The sequence below is a fragment of the Trichosurus vulpecula genome, chromosome 5 (genome assembly GCF_011100635.1).
Source record: "Trichosurus vulpecula isolate mTriVul1 chromosome 5, mTriVul1.pri, whole genome shotgun sequence".
Classification (NCBI taxonomy): Eukaryota; Metazoa; Chordata; class Mammalia; order Diprotodontia; family Phalangeridae; genus Trichosurus; species Trichosurus vulpecula.
In genome coordinates this window covers 230,708,774-230,721,071 of record NC_050577.1, presented here as the reverse complement: position 1 = coordinate 230,721,071, position 12,298 = coordinate 230,708,774, and the positions used below count along the sequence as shown (strand labels likewise).

Sequence of the window (12,298 nt, the reverse complement as noted above, 5' to 3'; positions counted from 1 at the left end):
AAAGAAAACCATTGAGCTAATAAGCAAAATTAGAAGTGGGTTTTACAAAAAACAAAACAATAAAATAGATAAACCAATGATTAATTTGATTTAAAAAAAAAAGAACAAAGAAAACCAAATTACTACTTTCAAAAATGAGAGGGGTAAATTCACCACTAATGAAGAAGAAATTAAAATATGATTAGGAATGATTTTGCCCAATTTTTTACAAATAAATTTGACAATCTAGATGAAATGAATATACATCTACAAAAACAGAAATTGCCCAGATTAATAGAAGAAGACATAGAATACTTAAATAATGCAATCTTAGGAAAAAAAATTGAACAAGCCATCCATCAATGAACTTCCTAAGAAAAAATCCCTAGTACCAGACAGATTCACAAGTGAATTCTATGAAACATTTAAAGAACAATTAATCCCAATAATATATAAACTATTTGGAAAAGTAGGTGAAGGGGGAGTGCTACCAGATTCTTTTTGTGACAGAAATATGGTTCTGATATCTAAGTCAGAAAGAGCAAAAACATAGAAAGAAGATTTTAGACCAATTTCTCTAATGAATATTGATGCAAATTTTTAAAATAAAAATACTAGTAAGAAGATTATGGAATTTATCACAAGGATCAAACATTATGAATGGATGGGTCAAGAATTCAGGGCTGGTTCAATATTAGAAAAACTATCAGCATAATTGACTATATCAATAATAAAACCAACAGAAATCATATTATTGTCTCAATAGATGCAGAAAAAAAGACTTTTACACACTACAACACCCATTCCCATTTAAAAAAAACACTAGAGAGTAAGAATAAATGGATATTACCTTAAAATGATAACTAATATCTATCTAAACCATCAGCAAGCATTATCTGTAATGGGGATAATCTAGAAGCCCTCCTAATACAATCAGGGGTGAAGCAAGGATGCCCATTATCACCACTATTAATTAAATGTTGTACTGGAAATGCTAGCTATATCAATAAGGGAAGAAAAACAAATTGAAGGAATTAGAATAGGCAGTGAGAAAACAAAATTATCATTCCTTGCAGGTGATATAAATTCATACTTAGAGAATCCTAGAGAATCAACTAAAAAACTGGTAAAAATAATTAACTTTACCAAAGTTGCAGGATACAAAATAAACCCATATAAATCAACATCATTTCTACGTATCACCAACAAAGTCTAGCAGCAAGACGGAAAGAGAAATTCGATTTAAAATAACTATAGACAGTATAGAATACTAGGGTTTCATCCTGCCAAGACCAACCCGGGACCTATATGAACACAATTACAAAACACTTTTCACACAAAGTCAGATTCAACCATTTGAAAAAAAAATTGTTCATGGGCAAATTAAGCCAATAGACTAAAAATGACAATTCTGCCTTAATTAATTTGCTTGTTCAGTGCCATACCAAACTGTGAAAAAGTATTTTATCGACCTAGAAAAAATAACAAAATTCATCCAAAAAACAAAAGGTCAAGAATATGAAAGGAATCAATGAAAAAAATGTGAAGGAACGTTGTCTAGTTACAGCAGATCTCAAACTATGTTATAAATCAGTAATTATCAAAACAATTTGGTATTGGCTAAGAAAGATTGATGGATCAGTGGAATAGATTAAGTACAAAATACATTGTAATAAATGACCATAGTTATCTAGTATATGATAAACTCAAAGATCCAAGCTTTTGGGACAAAACGTCATTATTTGACAAAACTACTGGGAAAACTGGAAAACAGTATGTCAGAAACTAGTTATAGAGCCACATCTCACATCATATATCAAGTTAAGGTCACACTGAATACATGATTAACACATAAAGCATGACACCATAAACAAATCAAGAGAGCATGGAATATTTTACCTGTAAGATCTATGGAGAAGGGAAGAATTTATGACCAAACAAGATATAGAAAACATTACAAAATGTAAGAGAGATAATTTTGATTATATAAAAGAAAAAAGGTTTTTGCACAAACAAAACTAATGCAACCAAAATTAGAAGGAAAGGAGAAAACTGGGGTAAAATTTTTGCAGCAAGTATCTCTGATAGAGGCCTCCTGAATCTAATTTATAAGAATACAAGTCATTCCACAGTTAATAAACGGTCAAAGGATATGAACAGGCAGTTTTCAGACAAATCAAAGCTGTCTATAATTGTATGAAAAATAGTTCTAAATCACTGTTGATTAGAGAAATGCAAATTAAAACCTCTCTGAGGTATCTCCTCACACCTATCAGATTGGCTACCATGACAAAAAAGGAAAATGTTGGATGTTGGAGGGGATGTGGGAAAACTGGGACAGTAATGCATTGTTGGTGGACTGATCTAAACATTCTGGAGAGCAATCTGGACCTGTGCCCAAAGACCTATAAAACTGTGCGTACCCTTTAATCCAGCAATACCACTACTAGGTCTGTATCCTAAAGAGATAAAAAAAGGAAAAAGAACCTACTTATACAAAAATATTTCTAGTAGCTCTTTTTGTGGTAGCTAAGAATTGGGGAATGAACAAATTGTGGTGTATGATTGTGATAGAATACTATTGTGCAATAATAAATGACAAGCAGGATGATTTCAGAAAAAAACCTGGAATGACTTACATGAACTGATGCAAAGTGAAGTGAGCAGTACTAGGAGAACATTGTGCACAGTAACAGCAATATTGTTGGATGAAGAATTGTAAATGATTTGGCTATTCTCAGCAGTTCTGTGATCCAAGACAATCCCAGAGGATTTATGATGAAACATGCTATCTGCTTCCAGAGGAAAAAAAACTGATGGCTCAATGTAGACTGACGTATACTATTTTTCACTCCCTTCCTTTCTTCTTTCCTTCCTTCCTTCCTTCCTTCCTTCCTTCCTCTCTCTCTCTCTCTCCCTCTCTCTTTCTGTCTTCTTATACAGAATGATTAATATGAAAATATTTTACATGATTGCACATGTATCATCTATATCAAATTGCTTACCATCACAGGGAGGGGAAGGAAAGGGAGGGAGGGGTAGAATTTGGAATCCAAAACTAAAAAAAGTCAAAAAGTTATTTTAGCATGTAATTGGGGAAAAATAAAATATTATATAAAAGTAAATTTAACAAGTGCTTCTTAAGCATTTCTAATGTTCAGAGCACTATAACAAGGCACTGAGGAGGAAAGAGAGGTTAATTAGCAAGAGAGAGCACCCTGCCCTCATGAGGGTTACTTTGCAATGGCATCCTTGCTTGGCACAACATACATGGCATCATAATCAATAGGTTCATTTGATGAAATGATATATTTTCTATTTCTGCTTATGTGATAGGGTTTAAATGTAATTTTCGTGTGGAGAATTATATTGGCTAATTTGAGAAAGAACCACTTTTTATTAAATAGTATTAAGATTGTTCACAAATGATATTTTGTTTCTATAGATTGTGGAGCTTTTTAGGATAATTAATGGCAGAAACTTAATTGAAAATTTGGGACTTCACGTAACCTTACAAGTTAAGGGTTTTTTTCCATCTCTCCATCTGCTGTCCTTAACTTGTTTTGTCTCTCTTGATTGTCCCTGTTATTAAAATTACCAAATAATAATCAGAGAACTTTAACAGCTGAAATTGTTTCCAATATATTTTTTTTCTATTTTTCCCTTCTCAAATATTTTTCATTCTAAAATGGGAGGGGAGATTATGTGAATGCCTGAGTTCTGGGCAACTGCTGTTATCAATTTCTTTAATATTGGAGATTCTAGCCTGTACTTGTTAAAATCATTGAGAAATAACTGGAAAAATGAATGGAAATGTAGATCCCTTCTAATATTTTCTCCCCCACCCCCGCAAACTTATAAGTACTTTAAAAAGGCATCTGTAGTATGAAAAACTGTGCCATATTTCCCAGAAAGAATGTGTTTTCTGAGAGGAAAAAAAACACGAGGAAAGGTGATTTAAATGCCAAATTGAAGAGTTACCATTTTATCCTAGAGGCAATAGGCAGACTGGAGATTTTTTGGTTTTGTTTTTTGTTTATTTGATTTTTTTTCTTCAGGGGAGTGACGTGATTAGACCTGTTCTTTGTAGTAGATGGATTGAATAAGTGACATCAATTAGGAGAGTGTAGAAGTAGTTCAGAGAAATGCGATGAGGATCTGCACTCATTTGGTGGTCATATGGGTGGAAAAATGGGAGAGCCATTGTATCATGATTGGATATGGGGTGTGAGGGACCAAGAGAGGAGTCAGGGATGATTCTGGGATTGTAGACCTGGATAACTGGAATGCCCTAAACAGAAATAGGAAAGTTCAGAAGAGGAGTGAGAACATAATTATTTGGGGTATGTCAAGTTTGAGATGCCTAGGGAAAATCAAGTTGCAAATGGGCAGGAGGCAGTTGGTGATGGGAGCTAGATATATAAATCTAGGAGTCATTTCTATAAAGGTGATAATTGAACACATGAAAGCTGATGAGATCACTAAGGGAAGGTATAGAGAGAAATGAGAGTAGTATGACTCAGGACAGAGCCTTTGGGTCTAAACCACAGTTAGGAATTAAACGTGGAGGACAATAGCTTGAGGGGTTGGTCAGGATAAGGTTTTTTTTCAAGGATGTAAGAGACCTGCCTCATAGGCAGCAAGGAAGGGGTTAGTAGATACGAAAGATTAGAGGGAGTAGGTATACTTGAACTTTGACATGTTAATAGGTACTGTATGGAGAATTTATGGAAAGACATGGATTAAAGTTGAAAGAAGCCAGGGTAACTAGGAGGTGGGGATCATTAGGAAGAGCATTCCAAGGACAGGAGATGCAAAGGCATGGAAGTGGGAAATGGTATCATGGTCATTTAACAGCAATTAACGGCTAGTTAGTCACGGAGTACATGTAAGGGAGTAAAGTGTAAGAAAACTGGAAAAGTAGGGGGGGGTCTGGGTTATGAAAAGTTTTAATTGCTAAGTATAGGAGTTTGTTTTTACTTTCAGAGATAATAGGGAACTACTGGCACTTACTGAGAAGGAAGTGGTGTTGGGGAAATGGCATGGTCATACCAACACTTTAGAAAAACTACCTTGACAGCTGAGTAGAAGATGAATTTTTAGGTAGTTCTAGGATATAAAGTGTAATATATCCAAAAGGCTATTGATGATGTGTGACTGTATCTTGGGAGAGAGACTAGACTGGGAAATACAGATCTAGAAATCATGGTCATGGAAATATTATTGAGCCCATGGGAGCTGAAGAGATTACCAAATGAGACAATAGCACAGAGTGAAAAAACAAGAAGGCCCAGGAGCAGAGACACTCACATCTGATGATCTTAACTTGTATGAAAAATCAACAAAGAAGACTGAGAAGGTACAGTCAGAGACCCGGGAGAAGTTTATCAACAGTATCAGGTACTACAGAGAGGTCAAGAAGCATGAGATTTGAGAACAGTTTGGCGTTTAAGAAATTGGTAACTTTGGAGAGATGATTTCAGTTGAGTGATGAGGTCAGTAAGCAGGTTACAGAGGATTTAGAGGAGAGTGAGAAAAGGGTAAATGGTGGCACTTTTGGCATGGCTTCCTATAATTTATAATCTGTGGCATTCTAATATGTATTATAGTTCTTGTGTTTAAGTATTGAAGCTTGACGATGGGTCCATCAGGGAATAAAGACACTAGGTTGAAAGTACTCTATGACTCCACAATTCAGATAATTAACTAGTTTAATGAAATGTTAGTAAGAAACATAGCAATAACCTATTTCTCTCGTAAGTCTGAACCCACAACTTCACACATCTTCAGTGGGAGTGAACAGATGTAGAGGATATATGTGGAAACTGCTACACAAAGGGAATATATGTGACCAAGTCACCCTGTGGAGGGGCAATGGGGCCACCAATGTTGCCTGTTTTCCACTAGACATAGGGTCTCTGCTGGACATATAGTTTTTATTGGACATGGACAAACACAGCCTGACTGGGCACATGCCAGTGGAGCTTTATTCTACTTTCAGCTTCTAGCACAACTGAAATCTTTGGCTGTCTCTTCCACATGAGGAGAGTGGGCTTTTACGTGCTCTCTGAGTTAATAGTAATTTTTTTTCATGGCTTTTACCTCTCTTAGAAAAGCTACGTTGCATATATTGAACCAGGAAAAAAGGCTTCTATCTCTTATTCCTTTCGGGGTCTTGGCTAGGTCACTGATTTTCAAATAACTTCAGGTACCAAATTCTTTAGAACAAGGGACAGGATCCTCATAGCTACCTCACAGGTATTTGTCTTTCGACTAAATTTCTAGGTTACTGAGCTTAGGCATCTTTGTTGGTGACCTGACTCTAGTTTGAACCTTCATTATACTGTATCTCTGAAGTATAGAACATAGTCGTGTAATAGCTATTTTTACTTAGTATCTAACATATATCTCTAGAGCTGAGGATTCCCCAGTTTTCTAACCCTAAACTCTTCAGTTCTTTCATGTAGATGAATGAATGGGGAAAAATTTCAGAGACAAAGCTAGGTGAGAGGAGGTAATTGTCTCTCCTGTTCTGTTAAGCCACACCCCCGCCTCTTAAAAGATACATCTAGCATCCCACCAAGTGCTAAAAGAAACTTTGAGATTACCCTCACACAAGCAAACACTAGTACCAGCATTAATGTTCTCATAGTTGAATTTACAGGTCACATCAGCATTTCAGCTTTACTGATCCCCGACTAAGGCCTTGAAATTTCTTCTTTCTAAATAAGTTAAATTTTTTGAGAGTTCTACAGTTATTTCTGTCTCTAATAACTAGTTTGCTTTAAAATTAAGTCATTAGCTTTTAACACTAGTTTTCAAGAGCTGACTTTCTGATTTTAGCTGTCTGAGTGGCTTCCACCAATGCAACATCAGATATACTCAGCCATGTTATTATGATCCCTTCTTTACAATTCACAAACCCTGGACTTGCACTCCAGTGACATACTGACTCTGAGTCCTCAGTAGCCACTGACAATGATGAATATAGATAGCCTCAGATAACCAGACCCTAAAAATAGTTTGGGGACATGAATAAATGTTGATGAGCTGTTAGCTCAGTGGATAGAGTCCCAGGCCTGGAGTCAGAATGACCTGAGTTCAAATCCAGCCTCAGACACTTAATAGCTGTGTGACTCTGGGCAAGTCATGTAACTCTGCCTCAGTTTCCTTATCTGTAAAATGTGTGAGAGAATGAAATGGTAAACCACTCTAGTATTTCTGACGAGAAAATGCCAAAAGGGATCATGAAGAGCTAGATGTGACTGAAAACAACTAAATAAAAGAAACAACAAATGTGGATAAAGTTATGGGCCTGAAGTCAGGAAGTCCCAAGTTCAAATCTGACCTCAGACACTTGTTAGCTGTTTTCCCTGAACAATTTACTTAACCTCTGCCTCAGTTTCTTCAACTATAAAATGGGGATAAAAATGCCATCTACCTCCCAGGATTATTGTGACCAATCAAATGAAACAATAATTTGAAAGCACTTGGTACAGTCTTGACACTTGGTAAGTACTGTAAAAATGTTTAGCTATCATTAGCTTTTGTCTTTTTGACTGGCTGAGTTGTCAGTCACCATTGATTAGGTCAAGCTGTAATGGTGGTTGTCACAATGTCATTGTCTAATGCTGGCTGATAACTCAGCCAATCAGTAATGGGGAGTAGATTAGTAGTAGAGGACTCTGGATATATCTACTCCCTCTCCTCACCTGGATCTGTCTACTCCCTTCTCTCTCTTCCTTCATGGATTTAAAGCATTGCAGTGGTCATGGACAGCAGCGTAAGTATTTCACTGTTGGGTCTGGAAGCACCAGCGTCCAAATTCTTAAACAGCTTTTTGGTGTCTGTTTCACTAACTTAAATAACTGAGGGTGGTAGAAGTGGAACACTTGTAGTGGGGGCTCCATTGTTCTCAGGTGGGGCATGCCCCCAATCGAATCAGTGTGATTAAAGCCTGAGATAGCCCCAAGCTGCTTATGCTTCTTTAGGTTTTACATACTTTTGGATTTGCTTCTTCCTTGGTCATAGTTCTATTTGTTACCTATGTGACCTTTGGCAAGTCAACATTCACCATTCTGGACTTATTCCCACATCTATAAAGTGAAGGAGTTAGGCTCCTTCCAACTCCAAGTCCTATAATCCTATCACCGCAGCTTTCTGGCCTACTCTTAGAATGCATTATGTCCTTAATTATGTGCCTACCTTATTATTTCATGGGTCTGTGACTTCCTTGGTGGTGGTGATTTCTTGAAACTGGTGCATATTACAATTTCTTTATATCTTGTAGTCTATATGAGTTGCTGTTACCAAAAATTTCATCACCCTCTGGGCAAAGTGATAGTGAGCCTCTTTGCCCTTAGTGAGATTTGTCCTTAGATGACGGAGTCCATTTTTGAGCCCTTACTCAAAATCCTTCTACCTTGGTGTAATGCTTAGGACTTGTGTTCCATAACTTGCCTTCTAGAACAAAGGATCACCATGCTGCGATGAAGTAACATAATGGACTATAAGGGAAGACTTATTACCTTTACTTAGGATTACTTATTTTTAGGGTCTTTCTGTAAGTCCCTATGCCTCAATATTTCTTCTCAGAAGTGAAAAAGAGCGAGGAAGGGAAGCAAGGCTTCTTTCCCTCTGATTTGTCCCAACTCTATGCTATTCCTTCCCTAAAGTCTCAAATTTCTGCTTTTTCTATGGTGATCATGCTTTCAACAGAGTCACTTTTAGTCTTTCTGATTTCTAATGTACCTGTAAATTAGAAAATATAATTAAGCAACATTTCCTAATCTCCAAATATTCTTGGCAATTGAGGTTTTACATTATTAGTTTTAGTAATTGCTTTTAGGGCATTACTGAGGATAAGTTCATTTGGCACATGTTGAGAGGCTTTCAGTAGTTTTGATACTACAAATGAGTAGTGAATTTATACAATCTCAGTCGACCATGACATTTGTAATTGAAGAAAAAACATGCCCTTGATTTACTGAGCAACCAGGAGAATGAAGGTCCCAAGATCATGTCACATTTTATTATTTTGTATATACTTGTGTGGGTACATTTTGTCTCCCCTGATGGAATGTCAGCTCCTTTAAGACTTGTAGCGCAGTGCCTGGCATATACTAGGCTCTTAGTAATTATCTGCTGATTGACTGGTTGAAGGCACTGGAGATAGCGAGCATAGAAAAGAGTCAGGGGGCCATGACAGTTGTCTTTAAGTCATTGAAGAATTGTCACATGGAGGAAGCATTAGATTTGTTCCACTTGAGTCAAGTGGATAGCACTCAGAGCAGTGGGTGCAAGTTGCAAAGGCACAATTTAGGCTTGATGTAAGGAAAAAACTTCCTAAAAATTAAAACTCTCCAAAACTGTAATGGGCTATCTAGGAAGGTACAAGTTTCCTCATCAGTAGCACTGGGAAGCTGGGTGGCACCATAGTGCATAGAGAATGGGGCCTGAAGTCAGGAAGATTTCATCTTCTTGAGTTCAAATCCAAACTCAGACACTTACTGGCATTGTGATCCTGGGCAAGTCATTTCATCCATTTTGCCCCAATTTCCTCATCTGTAAAATGAGCTGGAGAAGGAAACGACAAACCAATCCAGTGTCTTTAGCAAGAAAATTCCAAATGGGATCACAAAGAGTCAGAAACAACTGAAAATGACTGAACAGCAACAAAGCATCTTCAAGAAAAGGTTGCATGACATAGTTTTCAGATATAATGTTGATGGATTTTTTCTCCACATGCAATTTGAACTAGACTGAGGTCTCTTCCACCTCTGAAATTCAGTGATTAGCAATAGTAATGCTTTGCGACCAATAATGCCCCAGAAAAAACTGAAGCCTGGGAAAGACCTTAATTTAGAAAGTCCAGTGTCGTCCACTGCATCGCAGGCCATCACCAGTTGTCTTGATTTTTGTCTTGCTACTGGACTTCAGTGACTGTGGAGGAGAAAGTGCAGCTTTGTGCAGCTCTGCCTCACTTAAGTCCTGTTCACATACAAATTAAAATATCTCCTGTGATGCCATTGGTCCTCTTCCAGAGGATGAAGAGCAATAACCATTTCTGCACCAGCCCAGGACAGCCATTTCAGCATGGATTGCCTCAGCAATTGGCCTGCTTTCATTTTTTTTTCTTTTCTCTTCTTGTCTCTCCTCTCCATTTTATTTTCTTCTTTCAAGTTGCTAAGCATTTAGAAAGAATTTCAAAGCTCCTAGGATCCAATATCTAGAGCTGGATGTGATCTCAGAGAACATTTAGTGCAACCATTCATTTTCAGATGAGGAAACTAAGGCTCAAGCTGGCTAAGTGACTTGCCCAAATGCTTCCTGTTTCCAAACACCTTCAGAAGACTGGCATTCTCTTTCCTGTGCCTTGTTCTCAGTGGTTCTCTTAAACTCTCTCCCAGCACAAATTCCTTTCATTAGTGAGCAGGTATAAATCAGTTGTCAATTTGAGTCCAGTGATGGGACTTTTGGCACTATTCAGGTGAAATGGGAGATTAGCCTATGAGATCCCAGTCCTGGCTAGTCCCAATCCAGAATGAGGAACTTTGGGAAGCAGGTTTGTAGCCATGAATCATAAAGGAATCATTATTGTATGATGACAAAAAAAGCTTCTAATTAGTTAGGAGCCAGAAGATCTAAGGTAAGGAGGTACCAAGCTGGAAGTGAATACCTAGTTCCTCTGGCACCCGTGCCAAAGTTTCACATGCTCAGTTTGCCCATTATATTTGTTTCTAGGTTTGATGAGTACGTTATATTTAACCATTACTTCAGTACTTTCACGACTTTTATTTTTATGGGTACTCCTTCCACTAGCATTAAAGAGTGATCCTTCCATGCTGCTTATTCTGTGTGTTTCTTGGCTGTGCCTTTAACTATTCTAAAACAGAATCATAAAGTAATACATTTTTTTCTTCCTCCACTCTGTAACAGTTTCAACTTTGCAAATGTTTTGGTAGAATATAAGCTTCTTGTGGGCTTTGTGTGTCTTTGAATCCCCTCAGAATCTAGCACAGTACTTTGAATATAGTAGGTGCTCATTAATATTTGCTGAATCAAATTGATTTTTAATTGGATTATCTGAATCAAAGCTCTTGGTGAGAATGGGGAGAGGGGGTAGTGCGAATCAATACTTTCCAGTAAATGAAGTTCAATCAGTATTTATATTGTATAATTAAATATGGACAGTGACAGTTGTAATTTTTTGAAAAGTTTGACTACTTTTATAAAGCTGATGTTTTATTTTGTTGTCTTTGCATTAGGCAGTCCATACTTGAAATATTACCTACTCTAAGAATTCTCAATGGTGAAACACTGAAATCTGATTATCCCAATCATGAAATCAACATATCAGAACCAGGTAGTTTTTCAGCAATCTGCCAGACCCAGAACCAGGAATTTAACTTAATAGTTAAAAAATACATCACTGAAAAAAGGTATGTGACCTAAATTTTAGCATAAGTAAAACATTAATGTAATTTTATAACAGATGTTCTCATTTAATCCCATCTGTCTGATTGGGTGTAATACCTTTTAAAAATACCCAGTAAAACTGCAGGATATCAGATCACTTTTAGATCTGCTCTCTGAAATACAGTATATATTCACTTTGAACAGTACTTAAAAATACTATATCAAAATAATATAAATCCATCGCTGTAAATTCTAGGTATATAGCAAAAACTGAACAACATAAGTTCCAAAATTACAAAGAAAATTATTAGTATATTTCTGTAGGAAGTAATATTTCCCACTTCCTGCAGTTTGCAACATGCCAACCAACTTCATTCATTCATAATTTGAAACATTTAGACATTTTAAGGAAAGACTGACTAGTAAACAACAGCAAGCTAAAATTCATTCTCAGTTCTCATTTGTTAATAATTCTTTCATTTGTCGTTGTTCTTTGTTCTCTAAGAGGAACAAAATGACATCACGATGATGTTGGAGAAACGGTACAGTGTGTCCAACTGTGGATGATCAGACCTTGATGAGCTTGGAAGGCTTTACCACAGGTTGGACACAAATAGTCCACATGAAAATTTGGAGTGGAGACATCTCAAAATTTGTGCATCTCACATTTCTTTTGACCTACTGCAATTCTGCTTCACTCAGAGCACAATGCCTTCTTTGATGAAGGCATGCCATGCTGCATGGTCCTTTGCCAGTGTCTCCCATGTCACTCAATCGATTCCAGAGTTCTTCAGAAAGACTTTGAGAGTGTCCTTGTTTCGCTTCTTTTGACCACCGTGTGAGTTCCTGCCTTGCATGAGTTCTCTGCAACGGTCTTTTAGGATAGTATATTTTTGGCATT

General features: G+C 36.9%; 1 protein-coding gene across 1 annotated transcript in view; it reads left to right on the top strand.

Annotated features, from left to right (window-relative positions):
• Nucleotides 1-12,298, top strand: part of LRRIQ1 (leucine rich repeats and IQ motif containing 1) — a 253,197-nt gene that overhangs the window by 96,321 nt on the left and 144,578 nt on the right. The window contains exon 15 of the mRNA XM_036760717.1: nucleotides 11,247-11,420. Coding sequence (XP_036616612.1) covers nucleotides 11,247-11,420 — 174 coding nt within the window. The remainder of the gene's footprint in view (nucleotides 1-11,246; nucleotides 11,421-12,298) is intronic.